Raw genomic sequence first — 20,911 nt, 5'->3', positions numbered from 1 at the left:
TCCCCTGCCAGCATCATGCTGGCAGGGGATGATGGGAACTGTAGTCCATAACATCTGGAGGGCTGCGAATTTGACACCTGTGGCCTACTCGGTGTACTTCCCAAGTACGAATACCAGGATGGCTTTGTAAGTTTGAAAACTGTCTGCTCTGGACTGAAAATGTTCCTGATGAGAGGAAGGAATGTTGAAAGCATCTGCTGTCCGTTGTGGGAGGCGGGGGGAAGAGAGGTCAAGAGCAGGGACATTATAAAATGCTGGAGGAGGAGTTGGGGGGTGGGTGGAATTTCTAAATTGCCCTTCGCCCCAATTTGCAATTCTTCATGAGCGCCCAGCTTATATACTTCTCAACAGCTTCTAGAGCAGTGGTTCTCAACCTTCCTAACGTCGCGACCCTTTAATACAGTTCCTCATGTTGTGGTGACCCCCAACCAGTGGTGGGATCCAAAAATTTTAGTAACAGGTTCCCTTGGTGGTGGGATTCAAACAGTGGCGTAGCGCCAATGGGGCTGGGTGGGGCACGATGGGGGCGTGACCGGGCATTCTGGGGGCGGGGCATTAATAATTTCTCTGTTACTGTAAAAAACTCTTGCTGTAAAAAAAAAGTTCCTAATTTCCAGCTGGTATCTTTCTGTCCAGTATGTAAACTCATTATAGCAAGTCCTATCGTCTACTGCCAACAGAAACAACTACTTCTCCTCTAATTCCTGCCCGTCAAATACTTAATACTTTCAAATACTTAATTTTGCTTCTAGAAATCAAAAGAAGGATACTTTCCTTAAACAAGGAACTTTACCATATTTCTAAAACATGTTTTTAAAACAGCCCAACAGGGATAATTATCCCGTTTTCTACCTTCGCTAACCAGCCACATAGGAAACAACAGGACTTGATGATTTTTGGACCTAATGGAATTTCTAACGGAAAAGCAGACCCAATGAGTAACCCCATCTCGGCACACACAAATAATTAGTAACCCACTCTCGGGAACCTATGAGAATCTGCTGGATCCCACCTCTGCCCCCAACCCTAACATTTATCCATTTTACAGATGGAGAACACTGATGCAGAGAGTCTTAGGCGACCCCTGTGAAAGGGTCGTTCGACCCCTGAAGGGGTCCCGACCCCCAGGTTGAGAACCGCTGTTCTAGAGCTATATCTAATGACTTGGCCTCTGGGTTTACCACTTATTGACTGACCTAAACCACCCTCTCTCCCTTGTTTTTTAAAATTAGAAGGCAAGGAATAAAGAGTATATCTGAGCATGTCAGGAGTGCCATTCCCATATTCCTGTACGATTGTGATCTGTTTCCCACCTAGCTGGGGCCCTGGGGCAGTGGGGTGGGGAGCAATCCAGGTCCAAAGAGATGGGATTTGTACTAGGCCAGGGGAAGCCACAGCAATTCCAGGTCAGCAACTGAATGTGCCCTGCAGCTAGACCCAGCAGGGGTCTGCACCCTGCGGCTCTCCAGATGTTCATGGACTACGAATCCCATCAGCCCCTGCCAGCAGGGGCTGATGGGATTTGTAGTCCGTGAACATCTGGGGAGCCGCAGGGTGCAGACCCCTGAGAGGAAGTCTTAGTAAGCTCACATGAAGCTGTCAAAAGGGAGCAGTAGCTCAACTCTCTTCTTGCCACAATGAGCGAGTTCTCCATCCCACAAACCCCAACAGGAAGCCTGCAAGAAGCAGCCGGGCTGGTTTCTCGTTTTGCGCGCCGCTGCTGCAGCCAGTCTCTCCCCGCCCCTCAGCCGGCCCGTGTCGGAGAGGACTGTTCTCCCCCCCAGATCAGCCATCTCCCGCCTGTTGGGGTGCCCCGTTTGGACATTCTTGAGCCGGGTTAGAAATGGACAACAGGGTGGCCAAGTCGTTGCGGTGCCGCAAATCGCCTCATCTCTCTGACTCATCCCAGGTATGGGTGTGGAAGGGGTGGCGCGCTGCATCTGGGGGGTTTCTGGGTCTTGCCTTGAGCCTTCTCATAACCTACCAAGCCAAGGCTAAAGTCAAGAGCGTGTGAAGAGATGAACGCCCCTGCACATGTGCAGAGTGTGTTTTCTTTACTTTGCTGCCGAATAACTTCAGCTGGTCTGGAACTAGAGTTATGTGACTGCTAGGAACAGATAAACAGTTATGTACTCGTCTTAGAAATTAACCTGTGAGTGTGGACTGGAGGGGCTTTGGGGGTGGGAAGGAGGGAGGTCTTCTGAACTTGGAATCGGAAGAGTTGGGTAGAAGCCATGGCGACTGTTAGCTGGTTTGGGCAGACCGGATGAGGTCAGCAGCCGCCTTTCTTGGGCTGCTGCCGCTGCTTATCTTTCACTTCGTTTGCCATTCAAAGCTGCGTCGCAGGATTTGCAGCCACAAAAATACAGTGATAGGAAAACTATATTTGTTGGATTTCTGCCTTAGTAGCAATGGCGGGATTCAGCCGGTTCACACCGCTTCGGCAGAACCAGTTGTGAAAACGGTGCTTGTAGACAACCAGTTGTTAAATTATTTGAATCCCACAACTGCTTAGTAGGATCCCTGGTGGGGGGGGGGGGGAGCAGCTATCCTAACTGCATCCCATGTATTCCAAAGTGAAATTGCAACGTCAGTAACTCGGTTAGCTGGTGGAAATCATTGTCCAGGCCAGAAACTGTGCATTGTAGAAATGACCAGTGGTCAGCGGAAGCGTAGACTGGACTCAAATACGCAGGAATGCCATGCTGCCTTTGAAGTGTTGCTTAAGGGGACACCTTCTGTTGGATGTCTCTTCTCTTCACTGCAAAGTAAACCTCTTCCTTCTAAGGTAGACTGACCAGACAGTCCCGCCTTAAAACAATTTGTCCCGCGTCCCGCGGGTTATTTCAAGTGTCCCATTTTTGGAAGGCTGCCGCACTGCCTTCTGGGGCGCTCCCGTTTCCCGCCCTGTCACAGGTTCACGTTTCCCACCTGCCTACCCGCCCGTCCCGGTTCACAAAGGTGACCATCTGGTCACCTTATTCTAAGGCCGATTTCCCGCTGGCGATTAATCCTGGGATGGTCACCCGAAATATCCAGGTTTCCTCGCGACCTCCCCACTGCTGAACCGCGGAACACAGATCAGTCCCTGGCGCTCCCCCCCTCCCCCTTATGACGGGATTTTCCTGGACCTACTTGTATAGGCACCTTTTTGGAAAAACACTCCAATGGGAGCTCATAGGAGATGGGGGCTACACATTTGAGGGTCCATAACTTTGGCCCCCATGAACCAAACTTCACCAAACCTGGGTGGTATCATCAGGAGGGTCTCCTAAAGATACTCTGACATTTTGGTGCTGCTAGCTTAAAATTGCACCCCTGAGACCAGGCACCTCCCCCCCCGCCCCAAGGGGCAGGCCTATACGTCTTCACTAGAAACATGCTGCAGTGAGGATGTTGGGACCTGAATGAAAAGGTGTCGATTCTTTTGAAACTTGGTTGTATCTAGATTACATTTTCAGTGGGAATTTGGCCTAAGGCATAGGTGTCAAACTCGGGGCCCTCCAGATGTTATGGACTACAGTTCCCATCATCCCCTGCCAGCATGACGCTGGCAGGGGATGATAGAAGCTGTAGTCCATAACATCTGGAGGGCCGCGAGTTTGACACCTGTGGCCTAAGGCAACCAGGTTGTATGAAGGAATGTGCTTGGAAATCCGGGCCCAGGTCGTTTGGCCCAGGCAGGGGCCCTGTTCCTGCTTTCCCTTGTGGGCTCAGAGCTGCTTCCTGGGTGGCTGTCTCGTTCCTCCCACCCAGACAGCTGGGACAGGAAGGGGAAGTAAACAGCAGAGGCTTAAGTTTAGCCAAGGATGCAGAGATGCTGACTAAATATGGCGTGGCTTGAATGTAGGCTTGCTTGAAAATGGTTGGCCAACAGGCTAGCTCCGTGGTGGCGAACCTTTGGCACTACAGATGTTATGGACTACACTTCCCATCAGCCCCTGCCAGCATGGCCAATTGGGCTGATGAGAAGTGTAGTCCATAACATCTGGAGTGCCAAAGGTTCGCCACCACTGTGGAAGCTCTTTGACCAAGGGCAGCATCCTTCAAGGTGGGGCAACAGGAGGGACATTTACTGTGCTTCTTGAAGGCGTCTTCCAAGGCCAGCTGGGCCAAGTAAGGCTTTGGGGAGCAAAGCTCCCGTGGCTACCGGGGACAGAACTTGGGCCCGCGACTGCTGCCATCTGGCTCAAGAGAACCAGGAGGAGGCTTGGTGCTGTGTTTGGCCATGCTGGAAAGGGCTGATGGGAATTGTAGTCCATAACATCTGGAGTGCCAAAGGTTCGCCACCACTGGCCTAGGCATTTCTGGGGCTGGGCTTCAGAACCTGCTACGGTTCTGGGGCTCAGGTCTGGAAAGTGGGACGGAGCGGCTGTGAGCACGTGCAAACGAGGGGTTGGCCCGGCAGTGAAGGAATTCCACAGGGCCCTCCCTGGAAGATTCATTTTGTCCTTCTAAGCAGCGCCTGTTCTTTGTCTAACTCATAGGTGTCCAACTCACGGCCCTCCAGATGTTGTGGACTACAGTTCCCCTCATCCCCTGCCAACATCATGCTGGCAGGGGATGAGGGGAACTGTAGTCCATAACATCTGGAGGGCCGCGAGTTTGACACCACTGCTTATAATAAGAGGCCTGTGATTCCCAGCTGGGACATCCCATGTTCCCAGCCACCGATGCCACAGCAAAGGACTACCATGCCATCGGGGGCCTTCACTGCCCCCAGCTGTGTGCCAGCCAATATCCCAGTGGGTGAGATTCCGGCTGACATGATGATTTCCCCTAATTTCTCTCCCCTGTCGCAGCCCTCCTCCATGTTGTTCCTCAGGGTCCCGTTTCTTCTACAAGCACCATTTCGTGGAGGTGAGTGGGCTGCAGTGCAATGAGTGCAGGCAAGGCAGTTCCATCTTGCGGAGGGAAAATTTGGTCTTGATCTGTGGCCAGGCTTGGCTTTGGGCCACCCTGGTGGCAGAACGGGCCCAGGAGGGGAAGGGGGGCACCATGAGGTCGGTGGGATTTACTTGCCTGGACCGGGTCTCAAGCCACTGTACCCCAACAAGGAACTTCCCCTCCCCAACTTTATTCCAGCAAGCCTTGGATTCCTTTCTGCAGCTGCCAGCAGACCGGTACCCTGTTTCCCTGAATATAAGACATCCCCTAAAAATAAGACATAGTAGAGGTTTTGCTGAAGTGCGAAATATAAGGCATCCCCCGAAAGTAAGACATAGCGTTTTCGTTCCTGGAAGCACAATTCAATTTTAACAGAACACAGAAAAAATAAGACATCCCCCCGAAAATAAGTATTATAGCCGCATCTCTTTTGGGAGCAAAAATTAATATAAGACACTGTCTTATTTTCGGGGAAACACGGTAGTTAGAGGTGGATTTGTCTGGTGACTTGCTCTGTCGTGGTTTCCGAAAAGACTCTTCAAATTAAAAGGTCACCCCCTTTGCTCCATGTGACTAGCGGACAACTTTGAATATCTTGTGGTTTAGTATTATTTATACTCAGACAAGCATCTTCCTACCTGCTCTTTGTATCTTGGTGAGCGTAAGGCTGGCCTTCCAGGCGGGTGCGCAGTTCTGACCACAAAACATCCATTTCAGAAAAAAATAAAATGTTGTCTTTAGTTGTATAAATAGCCGTTGGTTACGGAAAGCAAAAGCATATTTGTGCAGAAACTAAGTAACGCCATCTGAGCAAAGGAAAATTCGTCAATGCAATAAAACTATGCTCTTTCCTTAAATATAAGTATTGATGTAACCTCTAACTGTCGGTTCTGTGGGGCAGAACTTAGAATGAGTTTGCAACAACAAATTTTAAAAACAAAATGGTTTACTTTCTTAACATATAACATCAACATTTAACATCACGCTTCAAGGTCCTGTTCAGGTTGCATTTTCAAGTCCTTATATTTACAGCCTACTGATACTGCCCAGTCCAATTCTTCTTTGCAAGTGGGTTGGCTCCTGAAGACTTCAAGGGCTTGATGAACAGGATTCAATATGAGGAAGCTTTCCAGGAGAACTCTCACCCATTAGAAACATAAAAAAGAAACCCTGAAACAATAAACTCCAACATTTACAACATAGCAAAAATAAACTACCACCTTCCCAGTAGTTCCCAACAACATTGCAGTTACCTGAACGAGGTGTTAAGGGCTTATACTAATCAAGGTCCGAGTCTAGTAGCCTTGTCTCCTCCAAACTACATGAGGTCTGCTGCAGCCTCTTGCTGCTTTGAGTCTCCACCTCTTACTGGGTCAACCCATTCTGAGCATGGGGGTTACATTGACACCTGTATAAAACAGTAAAGCAGGAAGCAGGCAGAACACGCTTGGCTTCCAGCCTGGTTGTTTATGTTCTGTTCCGCGTCTGAGCCCTTCTCTGCCATCTGCTTGACCTTCTCTTGTCTCTGAGGGCTCCCACTCTCTGTCACCTCAGTGGTGCCCGTCCCTCTAAGAACCTGTCTTCCGCAGAGATTCTCAGTACGGTCCTCAGACCTTTGCAGATAACAACTGAGTTTCCTTGTCTTAGAAGGCATTGCAAAATTCTCTATTTCCTGATTTTAGAAAGACAGGAATGCAAGTAACAGCTCTAGCCTACTGGACAGCCATGCAAGCCTAGGGCTGAATTTAACAGATTCATTCAGCTAGTGGAGAGGGTTTCTTCTACCACAGAAGTTCCCTGCTTTTTTCAGTGTCTTCTTATGCCAAAGAAAGATGCCTCACCTCGGAGGAAAGTGTCTCAGCTAGCAGAACAGCTACACGGGATCCAACCCATAGTATACAGTTAATGCTGCAGACTCAATCAACCTGAGTATCTTGGCCCTCATCAAATTTGCTTCAGCAAGATACCAGTTCTTCGGACTGGGCAGAAAGGTTTTTAAATAGAAAGCCAGACAAGAGTGGTTTGGAAGAGACAAAAGTGGGTCAAGAGATACAACTTCCGGCACTATGCAGGGTTACTTGCCTTACACAACAGTAACAACCCATTGGGCCTTATACTCAGAGGTGGGATCCAGCAGGTTCTCACAGGTTCCCGAGAGTAGGTTACTAATTATTTGTGTGTGCTGAGAGGGGGTTACTAATTGGTGATTTTGCCACATGATTTTGGCCTTAGTTACGCCCCTCCTCTCAGCAGTAGCGCGCAGAACGTGAAGCAGTCTAGCAGGAGGGGCACCGGCGTGCATGGCAGCCTGTGCCTGCGTGCATTCGTTTCCCGCCCAAGGACCGGCGCAGTGGCTGCGTCCTTGCCACAGCCCTGCCCAGGAATGCCCCACCCTCGGAATGTCCGGCCACGCCCCTGTCAGGCCCCGCCCAGCCCCATTGGTGCTACACCACAGTTTGAATCCCACCACCATGGGAACCTGTTACTAAATTTTTTGGATCCCACCACTGGTTACTTGCCTTACACAACAGTAACAACCCACTGCGCCTTATACTTATCATTCATCTAGCTCCACGCCTCTACCCTGCTGTCACCTGGGGTGCTTGAAAAATTGAATACCAGTCGGAGAATTATGTGAAACAAGACAGGCGACCACTGAGGATCAACAAGGGAGAATTCCCATCCTCACTGGCACATTTTGGCACTTTCCCTTTCTCAAGTGTAGCTTCCGGCCAGAGTCTTTTGACCTGAATGGGTGAAGCAGCAGTGGCGTAGGAGGTTAAGAGCTCGCGTATCTAATCTGGAGGAACCGGGTTTGATTCCCTGCTCTGCCGCCTGAGCTGTGGAGGCTGATCTGGGGAATTCAGATTAGCCTGGGCACTCCCACACACGCCAGCTGGGTGACCTTGGGCTAGTCACAGCTTTTCGGAGCTCTCTCAGCCCCACCTACCTCACAGGGTGTTTGTTATGAGGGGGGAAGGGCAAGGAGATTGTAAGCCCCTTTGAGTCTCCTGCAGGAGAGAAAGGGGGGATATAAATCCAAACTCTTCTTCTTCTGAAGAAGAAGGAGGAGGAGGAGGAGGAGGAGGAAAAACCAGCGGGACAACTTTTAGACCACCCGCCATGGCAGTTTCATGGTAGCCTCTGAGTCTTCCCAGAGAGGGAACTCAACACTCACCTCGCCAAGTGTTGATTGTTTACTCTGAGCAAAGTGTCATTTCACCACTGGGTGTATGTTATGTGGAGCAACAAAAATGCCCCGGCCCAGTCCTGCCTGCAAGGCGTTTTTGAAAAAAATCCACATCCCAACTCATTGTTGGTACACACTGGGAGCGGGGGGGAGGGGGGTTGAAATTGCAAAAAATTTTGACTTGCTTAAGCCACCTGATTGAGTTTGAATCACAACCTTTCCTACTCTTCCTGTTAACCTAACCACTGTGCTACACTACCTGTAGCTTCCCTTTTATGTCACATCTGGGGCAGTGGTGGGATCCAAAAATTTTAGTAACAGGTTCCCATGGTGGTGGGATTCAAACAGTGGCGTAGCGCCAATGGGGCTGGGCGGGGCGCAACGGGGCGGGCGGGTATCTCTTGGGCGTGGGGTACATTGGCCAATAATTTCTGTTACTGTAGAAAACTCTTACTGTAAAAAAAAAGTTCCTAATTTCCAGCTGGTCTCTTTCTGTCCATAATTTTAAACTCAAGTTATAGCAAGTCCCATCAGTCCACTGCCAACAGAAACAATAACTACTTTCTCCTCTCATTGACTGCCTGTCAAATACTTAATACTTTCAAATACCTTCGCTAACCAGCCACATAGGAAACAACAGGACTTTATGCTTTTTGGACCTAATGGAATTTCTAATGGAAAAGCAGACCCAATTAGTAATTCCCTCTCGGCACACACAAATAATTAGTAACCCACTCTCGGGAACTGGTGAGAACCTGCTGGATCCCACCTCTGATCTGGGGGGTTGCTGAGTTACGAGGATGCTAAAAGGGGTGTGTGTGTGTGTGTGTGTGTGTGTGTGTGTGTGTGTGTGTGTGTGTGTGTGTGTGTGTGTGTGTGTGTGTGTGTGTGTGTGTGTGTGTGTGTGTGTGACTCTGTTTCCCCCCTCCCCAGAACAGAGAGGGGGCTCTTTATGGACGGGAGCAGCACAACCAAGGAGCTATTACTGTCTTCAGACCTTCGCAGTTCTGTGCCTGGGATGACAGTAGCCACTTCCTCATTCCTGTCCTGCCAGTTAGTGAGTTTGTGTCGAAAGTTCTGGGGCGGAAGTCTTCTGCAGATCTTCTGTGTGCCAACACCCTGCAGGACTGTGGGAGCTGTTGACTAGCCCAGCTGCCCCAGGAGAACCTGTGTGTCGGAGTGGCTGCATCTCTTCCAAGGTCCCCCTTCCTGATTCTCTTATTTTAAGTTGTTTTTCATTAACTGTTGAAGGTCACTCTGGTTCCCATTTGCTGCCAAAAACTAAAAGAGGGTCTTGCAATCAACTCTTGAACTAAAAGAGGGCCTTGCAATCAAACCAGTGCAATAGATTTAAGTTAAGTACGTCTTTTGGAGTCCAAGTTGCCCTTTAAACACCAACAAGATTGCTAAATATGCTGACAGTCCCCAGACTGAGGTGGCTGTATACCCTGTTTCCCCCAAAATAAGACCTACCCCGAAAATAAGCTCTAGCACAGTGGTGGCGAACCTATGGCACGGGTGCCAGAGGTGGCACTCGGAGTCCTCTCTGTGGGCACGCGCAGAGTCCCCCCCCCCCCCCACATCTAGGCTGGCCTGGGCCGCTGGGCTCAGTTATTAGCATTAAACCTAAGACCTAGTTTTGGGGAAGCAGTATAGGTAACCCTGTTCAGTGCTGTTAAACCCCACTGATTTTCATACACAGAACTAAAGTGCAATCTTTACCTGGGAGTAAGCTTGGTTGCTGGCAATGGGGCTTGCTTTTGAGTAAACCCTCCTAGGGTCATGATTCACCCGTTGGAAGAGCTGCATGGTTGCTTCAAAACAAAGCCACCGACTACCACCAAGCTTACTCCCGAGTAACGCACTCCTCAGCCTTTTTTCCTAAACAAAAACCTCAGTATTCAGGTTAAATTGCCATGTTGGCACTTTGCGATAAATAAGTGGGTTTTGGGTTGCAGTTTGGGCACCCGGTCTCGAAAAGGTTCGCCATCGCTGCTCTAGCATGATTTTTCAGGATTTTTGGAGGATGCTTGAAATATAAGCCCTACTCCAAAAATAAGCCCTAGTTACAGATTTCCTGGCGCAGCTAATCTGGTCACGTGGAGGGCACAAAATCATGGAAAAAAATAAGGCATTCCCCTGAAAGTAAGCCCTAATGCATCTTTTGGAGCAAAATTTAATATAAGACCCTGTCTTATTTTCGGGGAAACGCGGTAGGATAGGATGCGGCAGCACACGGCCTACAGCGCAAATGAAAGGCTGCTTCCTGAAGATGTTTCCAGATCAGTGTCTTTGTGTCTGTCCCTTCCTGGTGGCTGTTCCATTATTACGTGTCTTTAAAAAAAAAAAACTATCCAAAATATTCCACATCCAGGGAGAAATTTCTTGCAAGGTGGCTACTAAAATACTCAGCTACCCCAGATGCTCAGAAATTAAGGTTATATTTAAGTGGCTATAGTAAGAACTGCACAGTTGACATCGCGAAGTTTAATTTTGTTATTTCTGTTTCTTAAATTCTTTTGGTGCATGGCCCATGGATTATTAATCCTGAACTAATCCTGAATTAATACTGAACTACTAGATAGCTGATAAACGGACCTGAAATGATCTTTTATAGTGTTCTTAAGTAGAGGTCAGAGCAGAAAGAAAAGTTTACAAAACCTGCTGGTGAAATCCTCATGCCAATAAGGTGTTCACTTGGTCATTTCCATATAAGAAGTTGATTGCCCTTTCCACGCAGTACAAATGAAACATTTTAAGGCAGGAAAATAAAATGTTTCCTCCAGGAGCTCCACACACTGTTTCCCCAAAAACATTTTGTAAATGTTTTATTTCTGCCTCAAACCATTTTATTCGGATATGGTAAACTATGCTCTGTTTCACAAAAAGAACCAAGTGCAGTCAGTCATGAGGAGGCAGAAGTGCGTGTTTCCACAGTAGCAAATAGTCCCAAAGGACTATGAGCAGGCAGGCGAGTGTGTGGTGAGTTGCAGGGAAGGCGGGCGAGCCTGGCTTGGTGGTTGGGATGAAGGGAGGGGGGGAGGGGGAGGCCGTTGTGGCTACCTCGCCGACCCAGCTTGGTGGTTGGGGAGGGGGAAGGGTTGGAGGGGGAGAAAGTGGTGTATGAATTCACAATTCTATTTCTTTCTTTCGGTAAGACAACCTTTTCCCCCAAAACATTTTCAAAACGTTTCCTGCTTGCTGTGTGGAGATCAGGAAACGTTTTATTTCTCCCGCCCAATTTTGAGGCTCTCACTTTCGTTTCTCTGTTGCCTGCCGTTTTCTGCCGCTTCAGCGATCCCTGTGCTATCCACCATTTGCTGAAGTTCCCTACAGACTATTTCCCTCTGGCATTGTGGCTGCCCGTCATTTCCATCATTACGATGCACTAAGAAGTTCATTTTTGTCTGCCGATTACATGAAGATGCTGGGTTCTTTCTTTTTAAAAAAATGTTGTGTGAGGTAGATTTGATGCTATATAGATACTATGTCCAGTGGTGGGATCCAAAAATTTTAATAACAGGTTCCGATGGTGGTGGGATTCAAACAGTGGTGCCGCCGCACACACGCCCCTCCAGTCCCTATTGGGCAGGGAGGCTGCTTTAGCAACCCCTTCTCGGCAATCAGAAAAAATTAGTAACCACTTCTAGAGAAGTGGTGAGAACTGGTTGGATCCCACCTCTGACTATGTCCCAGTCAGCAAGGCTGCACGGATTTTGAGTCTCCATCGTTTCGCAGATGCATCTTTATGCTTTAAAAAATGAAGAACCGTTTTTACTTGGAATGCTCAATTTGTCCAGGTTTTGCGACAAAACCCATGAAAACGATTCTTTTCAAAACATTTCCAAAACATTTTAAACGCTTTGTACGGAAACGGCCATTGTTAAAGCAGATACTGGTTCTAAAAATATTTCATCGAGGTGAGCCAGGATTAGCAAGAGGTAGTCCGGCTGCGTCAAGGCAAGTGAAAAATCTGAAGTGTCTGAAAAATCATGTTAGTGTAAAATATTATTATCCCACCTGATCTTTGAAACTCTGGGCAGGTAACGAAACAGGCAAAGTGGCCAGTCGCTGAGAACAAGTCCCCACTCTTGGGTGCTCCTTGAATGATCAAAGCAAATCAAAGCCTTTATTGGCATACATAGAACAACAGTAACAAAACACAGCAAACATACAAATTTTAAAAGGCAAAAAGGATAACCTCAGATATATACATATTATTACTGGCTCTGAATTATTTCCGTAACAAAGCTTGCAACCTCTTCACAAAAAACAGAATCAGAATTGTTCAACAAGAGAAATAATCTAATCGAATCTGTTAACTCAGATTGGAAGAGAGGGTGTAGATTGGCATATTTAGATCTAATTTTAGCAAATTTAGTGCAGTGTAATAGCTGGTGAGCCAATGTTTCAACTACCTTAGAATTACAGCTACACAACCTTTTAGATTTTTCCGGGTTATTAAACCTGCCACGTAGTAAGGCAGATGGCATGACATTGAATCTTGAATGATCACAAGTCCCAGGGCAGCATTTACAGGATCTGTTTTCTTTGGGCAACATAACGCAGGAGACCAGCAGATGTCTTCTTGTTCCAGCCACAGCCTTGCATGCAAGAGTCAGCAGGTTTCTTACCCATAATTATGCCAAGACAATGTTTACATGCTCAGTGAGTGTGTTAGCACAGGTGCTGAAAACTGGGACGAGAGTGCCTGTATAATTTGATTTTTTTTCCTTAGGTTCAAAGGCCTGTTTTTGTGTGTCAAGGTGGAGTCCTTGAAAGATGATCAAGGGTAGCAGAGAATGCCTCTGAGCAGTACGGGGCGTGATTTGTATTTGAGCGGTGGTTCAAAGGTGTAGAGCAGGCATTCAACAGACACTCTGTTAAAACTTACCAACAACATTTTTATTGGGGTACTGTGTGGTTTCCGGGCTGTATGCAGAGGTGGGATCCAGCAGGTTCTCACCAGTTCCCGAGAGTGGGGTACTAATTATTTGTGTGTGCCGAGAGGGGGTTACTAATTGGGTCTGCTTTTCCGTTAGAAATTACATTAGGTCCAAAAATCATCAAGTCCTGTTGTTTCCTATGTGGCTGGTTAGCGAAGGTAGAAAACGGGATAATTATCCCTGTTGGGCTGTTTTAAAAACATGTTTTAGAAATATGGTAAAGTTCCTTGTTTAAGGAAAGTCTCCTTCTTTTGATTTCTAGAAACAAAATGAAGTGCATTTGGAAAAGTCTTGGGCATTTGACATAGGCAGCTCAATTAGAGGAGAAGTAGTTGTTTCTGCTGGCAGCAGACGACATAGGACTCTGCTAGGAATGAGGCTTTTTACATTATGGACAGAAAGATACCAGCTGGAAATTAGGAACTTTTTTTTTTACAGTAAGAGTTTTTTACAGTAACAGAGAAATTATTAATGCCCCGCCCCCGGAATGCCCGGCCACGCCCCCGTCATGCCCCGCCCATCCCCATTGGTGCTACACCACTGTTTGAATCTCACCACCATGGGAACCTGTTACAAAAATGTTTGGATCCCACCACTGGCTGTATGGCCGTGTTCTAGCAGCATTCTCTCCTGACATTTCACCTGCATCTGTGGCTGGCATCTTCAGAGGATCTTCAGAGGAAACGTCAGCCCAGCCATACAGCCCGGAAACCACACGGCACCCCAGTGATTCCGGCCGTGAAAGCCTTCGACAATACATTGAACATTTTTATTTTTTAAAAAAAGGATGCGCGCTCCATATAAAACCAACCAGGTCAAAGAAAATCCTTTAAAATCCGTTGTAAGGAGGCGACTCCAAGATGGGAGGCAGAATGAAAATGTCTAAAAAGGGTTGTTAAAAATGTTTTGTTTTTAAAGCACACAATTTGGAAAGAGAAATAATTGTAGATGACACCTTTTGGCCTCTTTTCATTGTGTCGTTTCAGCACGCTTCCCTAACTAACCCTTTTTGCCTCTGGAGTTGACCTACGAGAGGCCTTGCTAGGCAAAAATATATCAAAGTTGCCGAAACAGAGGCCCTTCTCCGTCCCTTGGCCAATCTGAGATTGAAGGATTTCTACAGCTAAGATTTCCCAACAAATCTGGATGGGTGGAGAGTGTTTTGACTTTCAGCATCTGACTCTCAATTGTTATTTAAGTTATTTAAATTGATTCTAACTAACATCTGGATATAAAAATAGGTCTCCAGAAAGTCTGTATATAATTTAGCCTAACTTTGTGCATTGGGTTTCTATAGTTGTATTGTTGTTTATGATACCTTAACATACCTTTGTAAGTGTAGAATTACAAGGTGACTACAGATCGCCCCGCTTTTGGCAGGACCAGTCTCCACCTTAAACTCAATTTTGTCCCAAGGCAACCCGTGGGTTTTTTTGAATCCATCTCCGAGGCTTTGGGGCTGTCGATTGCCTGGGGCGCTCCCCTTTTTCTGCCCTGTCACAGGGCGGGAAACAGGGGAGCGCCCCAGAAGACAGTGCAGCAGCCTCCCGCGCACGCGGCCGCAGGAGCGCACTGCCTTCTGGGGCGCTCCCGTTTCCTGCCCTGTGACAGGGCGGGAAATGGGAGCGCCCCAGAAAGCAGTGCTCTCCTGCAGCTGCGCATGCGCGCGCACGGCCACCCGCCCAGGTCCCGGTTTACAAAGGTGACGATCTGGTCACCTTAATGTAGAACTATTTATGCCTAATAAAGGTTTACTGTACTGTCAATTGTTCCCATTGTGAGATGATTCCAGGTGGGTGACCTCTCTCTTTTGGTCGAACAGACAGATACGAAATCAGCGCCGGATCCCATCTACGTGAATCTCCAAGAGCTCCAGAAAGAACTGAGTGCAGCTGCAGCTTCCAGCGCGGACTGTGCCCTTCAACGTTGTCTTGGCAGCCCCCTGCCTAACTGGCAGACCCACATAGACACGGAAAGCGGCCAAGTGTTCTACTACAACCCGGTGACCAGGCAGACGACGTGGGATTATCCGCTTGACGGCTCCGTCGAGGCTGCCAGTCCCACCCACTCGCGCTCCTCTTCCCTGACTTTCAGCCCTGCTCCGGCGTGGGACCAGTATGTAGACCAAGTCAGTGGGCAGGTGTTCTTCTACAACACAGCCACAGGAGAGAGGTCGTGGGATGTGCCCCAGGCAGGAGACACTCCCAGCTATCCAGAGATGCAGCCTGCAATTTCTCCCTTCAGCCCTGTGGATCGGAGGGTAAATCTAGAGGGGAGGGGGGATTGATCTGATTGGGAATGACTCTTGGCTGTTGGACAGGGGGTGGGCAAGGACCAGTTGTTCCCTAAGTCTAGAAAAGACTGGCAAATGCTATGTCCAATCTTCCATATTCAGAGGAGTTGGTGAGGAGCAGCAGTGGCATAGGAGGTTAAGAGCTCGTGTATCTAATCTGGAGGAACCGGGTTTGATTCCCAGCTCTGCCGCCTGAGCTGTGGAGGCTTATCTGGGGAATTCAGATTAGCCTGTGCACTCCCACACACGCCAGCTGGGTGACCTTGGACTAGTCACAGCTTCTCGGAGCTCTCTCAGCCCCACCTACCTCACAGGGTGTTTGTTGTGAGGGGGGAAGGGCAAGGAGATTGTCAGCCCCTTTGAGTCTCCTGCAGGAGAGAAAGAGGGGAAGTAAATTCAAACTCTTCTTCTTCTTCTAAGAACTTTCTTCCAGGAATATGGGGCTAAGAGCAGTGGTGGGATCCCAAAATTTTAATAACAGGTTCCGATGGTGGTGGGATTCAAACAGTGGCGCCGCTGCACACACACGCGCCTCCAGTCCCTATTGGGCAGGGAGGTTGCTTTAGTAACCCCTTCTCAGCACTCAGAAAAAATTAGTAACCACTTCTAGTGGTGAAGAACTGGTTGGATCCCACCTCTGGCTAAGAGGTTTCCAACTCTGGGTTCCAGGAAATTTGGGAGTGGAGGCTGGGGAGGGGGGGAGATCTCAGGAGTGGGGGACCTCACTGGGGCACAGTGCTTTAGACTCCACCCCCCAAAACAGCCATTTGTCTGTAGGAGAACCTGTAGTCTGTAGGTCAGTTGTAATCCCCTTGGAGGTCTCAAAGAAAAAGAGTTGGATTTATATTCCCCCCCTTTCTCTCCTGCAAGGAGACTCAAAGGGGCTTACAAACTCCTTTCCCTTCCCCCCTCACAACAAACACCCTGTGAGGTAGATGGGGCTGAGAGAGCTCCAAAAAACTGTGACTAGCCCGAGGTCACCCAGCTGGCGTGTGTGGGAGTGTACAGGCTAACCTGAATTCCCCAGATAAACCTCCACAGCTCAAGTGGCAGAGCGGGGAATCAAACCCGGTTCCTCCAGATTAGAGTGCACCTGCTCTTAACCACTACTCCATTGCTGCTCCTCCCTCCTCCTACCTGTTCTGGGAATCCTAGGGGAGGAGTATCATGCTGAAGCTCTTCCCTTGGCACGTACCACTCAGTGGCACATTTAACACCTGCAGATATCAGCCTGGGCTCTGACAGGACTCAGTGTTGTCCTTAAGGAGAGAGAGTCTCTTAACAATTCAGGGTGCTGCGAAGGATGGAGTCATCTGCTTCATGCTTGATCAATACAACATAGAAGAGAAGTAGTACACTAAATGTCTCCAGAAGGCACCCACTCTTCTGTTGTTCTGGGACCAGCCAGGGCAGACACACACGCACACGCACGCACACGCACGCACGCACGCACACACACACAACGTCCAGCCCTCGTAACAAATTTTTAATACTTATTTTTATTTTATGTTTATATCCCACCTTCCCCCACAGGGCGGCAAACAATAAAACAGTAAAAACAGTCATAACAATAATACAATAAAAGCAGTCAGCAATAGCAGCAACAGACGGCAAAGACCCACCCCCTTCCGTACCCACGGGAGGCCAAGATGGTAATAGGGCAGTGGTGGCGAACCTTTGGCACTCCAGATGTTATGGACTACAATTCCCATCATCCCCTGCCAGCATGGCATGCTGGCAGGGCTGATGGGAGTTGTAGTCCATAACATCTGGAGTGCCAAAGGTTCGCCACCACGGTAATAGGGAAATCAATACAGCAATCAGCCCAGCTGGCCCGATGGAAATGCCTGGCAGAATAGCTCCGTCTTGCCGGCCCGGCAGAAACCTCCGAAACCCCGCAGGGCCCTGATCTCTCTAGAGAAGTCATTCCACCAGCTAGGGGCCCAGGGCCGTAAAAGCCGTAAAAGTGCGTTTAAACCAAAAGCAATGCAATCCCACTAGGCAAGGTCCCCTGGTTAATCCTTGTCTCCAGTTGCCTCTTCCGAAGAGGGCTGTTTTTATATTCAAATGTAGGATCACCAGGGGCGTAGCCACAAGGGGAACGGGGGGGGGTACATGTTGCACTGGGCGCTCTCCTGGGGGGCAGCAAAAATTTCAGGTTTGTTTTTTGTATTTTTTAGTGTTGTTCAGTTTTTGGGCTGCAGGGGGCGCAGTTTTTAGGCTAGCAGCACCAAAATATCAGGGAGTTTTCAGGGGAGTCTCCTGATGATACCACCCAAGTTAGGTGAGGTTTGGTTCAGGGGGTCCAAAGTTATGGACTCCCAAAGGGGGTGCCCCATCCCACAGTGTTTCCCACGGGAGCTAATAGGGGATGGGGGCTACACCTTTGAGAGTCCATAACTTTGGACCCCTGAACCAAACTTCACCAAACCTGGCTGGTATCATCAGGAGAGTCTCCTAAAGATACCCTGAAATTGTGATGCTGCTAGCCTACAAACTGCGCCACCTGCAGGCTGAAAACTGAAAAAAACACTAAAAATACAAAAGACACAAACGAACATGGAGGAGGGGGCAGCAAAACTCAGATTTTGCACCAGGCTCCATTTTCCCTAGCTACGCCTCTGAGGATTGCCACAGCTTCCTAAACGCTCACCTGGTTTCCCCACTGTGCTGAATCTCAATAATTTGTGATCTAATCTTGGACTGCACTGCTGTCGGGCGTCAAGTTTCTCAGTCGGTGGGTGCTTTTGTGTCAAGCTGACCCCTGCCTCGACTCTCCCTTCTGTAGCCTCCAACTCCAGAAACTGACTACCCGGACCTTTCCCCTGACGACCTGGAGCGCTACCCTGAAGAGGATTATTCTCCCGTGGGCTCGTACGAGCATCCGGCCTTCTCCTACGTTCCTTCGTCCTACTACAGCTGTGGCTCCTGCGGCACACAGGATGCGCTGGCAGTCGACTCGGTCATGGTAAGGAAGAGCCGGGAGGGCAGCCTATAGTATCCAGTGGTGGCAAACCTTTGGCACTCCAGATGTTATGGACTACAATTCCCATCAGCCCCTTCCAGCATGGCCAAAGGTTTGCCACCACGGGCCTATACTGATTAGACTACTGCAGTTCATTGGGCACAGCCTGCCCTTGAAGAGGGGCCGGGAGCAGCAGGGACAGCTGCATTGTCACTGGGAGGCAGAGCAAGAGACTTGAGGGCAGCTGGGCCTTCCAAGATCCTGGCCGCTTCCAGCTTACGAGACCCCTGGCATGCCAACCTCCAGGCCGGGAGGGGGCGGGGCTTGGAGAACTCCTGGAATTACAGCTGACGTCCTGATGACAGAGGTCCCGCCTCCTGGCTGGTTGCAGGGGTGACTCAACGGCATCACACAGCTGCTGAGCTCCTTCTGTCCTCAGACTCCTTCCCCCCCCCCCCCCGGCATTACTCCAAAATCTCCAGGAATTCCCCAGCCCAGAGTTGGCAACCCTCGCCCCAAAATACAAATAAATAGCGACCGCACACAATGTGCTTAAGTTGTGAATCTAATCACGACTTAATCTAATGTAAAAAAACAATTAGCAAGAGTTTCGATTTGAGGCCTCCTGAGGCCTGCAGCCAAACGGTCCTCCCCACCAGTCCTGGTGGCAGCCAGCAACCGGTGACTGTCTGTCTCTGGCTCATTCCGCACATGCAGAATAATGCACTTTCAAACTGCTTTCAGTGCTCTTTGAAGCTGTGCGGAATAGCAAAATCCACTTGCAAACAGTTGTGAAAGTGGTTTGAAAATGCATAATTTTGCGTGTGCGGAAGGAGCCTCTGTTGAACAGCAGCTGAGCGAAGAGCGGCCTCTGGGCTTTCTGTCCCAGGATCCCAAATGCTGCTTCTTGCTCCCCTGAGTGCAGGACGGGTTGCAGGGGGTCTGCAGGGCTGGATTTAGTTTCCTTTTGGGTAACAGGTTGTGAACTTTATGACAGTTCAGTGAAATCTGCTTGTTTATGAATGTGGAGGAACAACTTGGCAAATTGAGCCGGTTTTGCAGTCTCTAAGGCAGCACCAGTTGTCAAAAAGCAAGCACCCCCCACCCCCACCCCCAGGACTCAGCCTGGTTCCCTTCCACTAGCTGCCATGCTGGCGTTCAGACTGGCTTTTTTCTTCCTCTTTGTTACCACCCGCATTCGTAGATCCCCATCTTAAAGCTTGGAGTTTCTTTAAAATTCAGGTCTACAGATGGAGGCTCAACTCTCCACTTCAGCTAGTATAGCGAAATTTGGCCACAGTTATCCATACCCCACTTATATACTGATTAGACTACTGCGGTGCATTGCGCACAGGCTGCCCTTGGAGACTAGCTGAATTGTTCAAATATTGCAGAACACAGCCGCAAAGCTGCTGGTGGGATAGAGGTAGAGCAAAGCTGTTCCACCAGGTGTTTGAAAGAGCTCCTCTGACTACCTGTTCTGGGCCCCCGTCTCCATATCAGCCTGTAGTGGGCCTACAGCCAAAAATTGACATCTTGGTATTAGGCAAAAGGTGGCAAAACTTCTTCATGTTTTTCTGAAAGGTGTACGTCCAGTGGTGGGATTCAAATAATTTAGCAACCGGTTCCGGTGGTGGGATTCAAATGATTTAACAACTGATTGTTTACAAGCACCATTTTAACAACCGGTTCTGCCGAAATGGTGCAAACCGGCTGAATCCCACCACTGTGTACATCTGTGAATGATATATTTTGAAATGACAACTCATTCTGATTAGTCTCGTATGCTTTTTATGTTGTCATCGAAATGGCTGAAGCCAATTTTTTCTGCCTTTTGCAACTTGAGCTATACATTGTGAACCAAGTGACCAATTTCAGCTTTTAAAGCACTGCTGGAAAGCTAATAAATTCCCCTACAAATCACCAAAACCAGTAATGCCTTTATCCATTAATGTTTTTGTGATACAAGGCATAAATTTTTAAAAAGTCTGCTCCTTTCACGCACATTTTATACGGTAGATATATGGCATATTGTTTGTTTGTTTGTTTGTTTGTTTGTTTGTTTGTTTGTTTGTTTGTTTGTTTGTTTGTTTGTTTGTTTGTTTATGGGTTTTGTATACCGCCCTACCGCCCTACTTACTCTTGTGCATTTCCAATGAGCTGTACCACCAAGAAATTAATTTTGATATTTGTTTGTTTGTTTATTATTTGGATTTCTATACCGCCCTATACCACAGTTAGGTACATGAGAGTGGATCCATTCTTGTTATCGAATTCTGGCATATCAAAATGAACTTTTTCATTCTGTGGCAGTGGTTCTCAACCTGTGGGTTGCGACCCCTTTGGGGGTCGAACAACCCTTTCACAGGGGTCGCCTAAGACTCTCTGCATCAGTCTTCTCCATCTGTAAAATGGATAAATGTTAGGGTTGGGAGTCACCACAACATAAAGAACTGCATTAAAGGGTCACGGCACTAGGAAGGTTGAGAACCACTCTTCTATGGCTGATTGGTGGGGCAAAGGAATAAGATATTTCAGGTGACTATGTTAAATATCTCAAAACTACAACAAACAATTGCACTCAAGCTGATGTGAAATAAAATGTTCTTTACGATCCAGTTTTGTCGTCT

The 20,911-nt window shown here is 48.4% G+C and overlaps 1 protein-coding gene across 1 annotated transcript in view; it reads left to right on the top strand.

Annotated features, from left to right (window-relative positions):
- LOC125444852 (rho GTPase-activating protein 27-like) overlaps positions 1-20,911 on the top strand; it is a 54,632-nt gene that overhangs the window by 25,790 nt on the left and 7,931 nt on the right. Inside the window, exons 4-5 of the mRNA XM_048517579.1 lie at positions 14,846-15,283; positions 18,105-18,284. Of these exons, the coding sequence (XP_048373536.1) occupies positions 14,846-15,283; positions 18,105-18,284 (618 nt within the window). The remainder of the gene's footprint in view (positions 1-14,845; positions 15,284-18,104; positions 18,285-20,911) is intronic.

Source organism: Sphaerodactylus townsendi, linkage group LG15 (assembly GCF_021028975.2).
Source record: "Sphaerodactylus townsendi isolate TG3544 linkage group LG15, MPM_Stown_v2.3, whole genome shotgun sequence".
NCBI lineage: Eukaryota > Metazoa > Chordata > Lepidosauria > Squamata > Sphaerodactylidae > Sphaerodactylus > Sphaerodactylus townsendi.
This window is presented reverse-complemented; position numbering and strand designations above follow the sequence as displayed.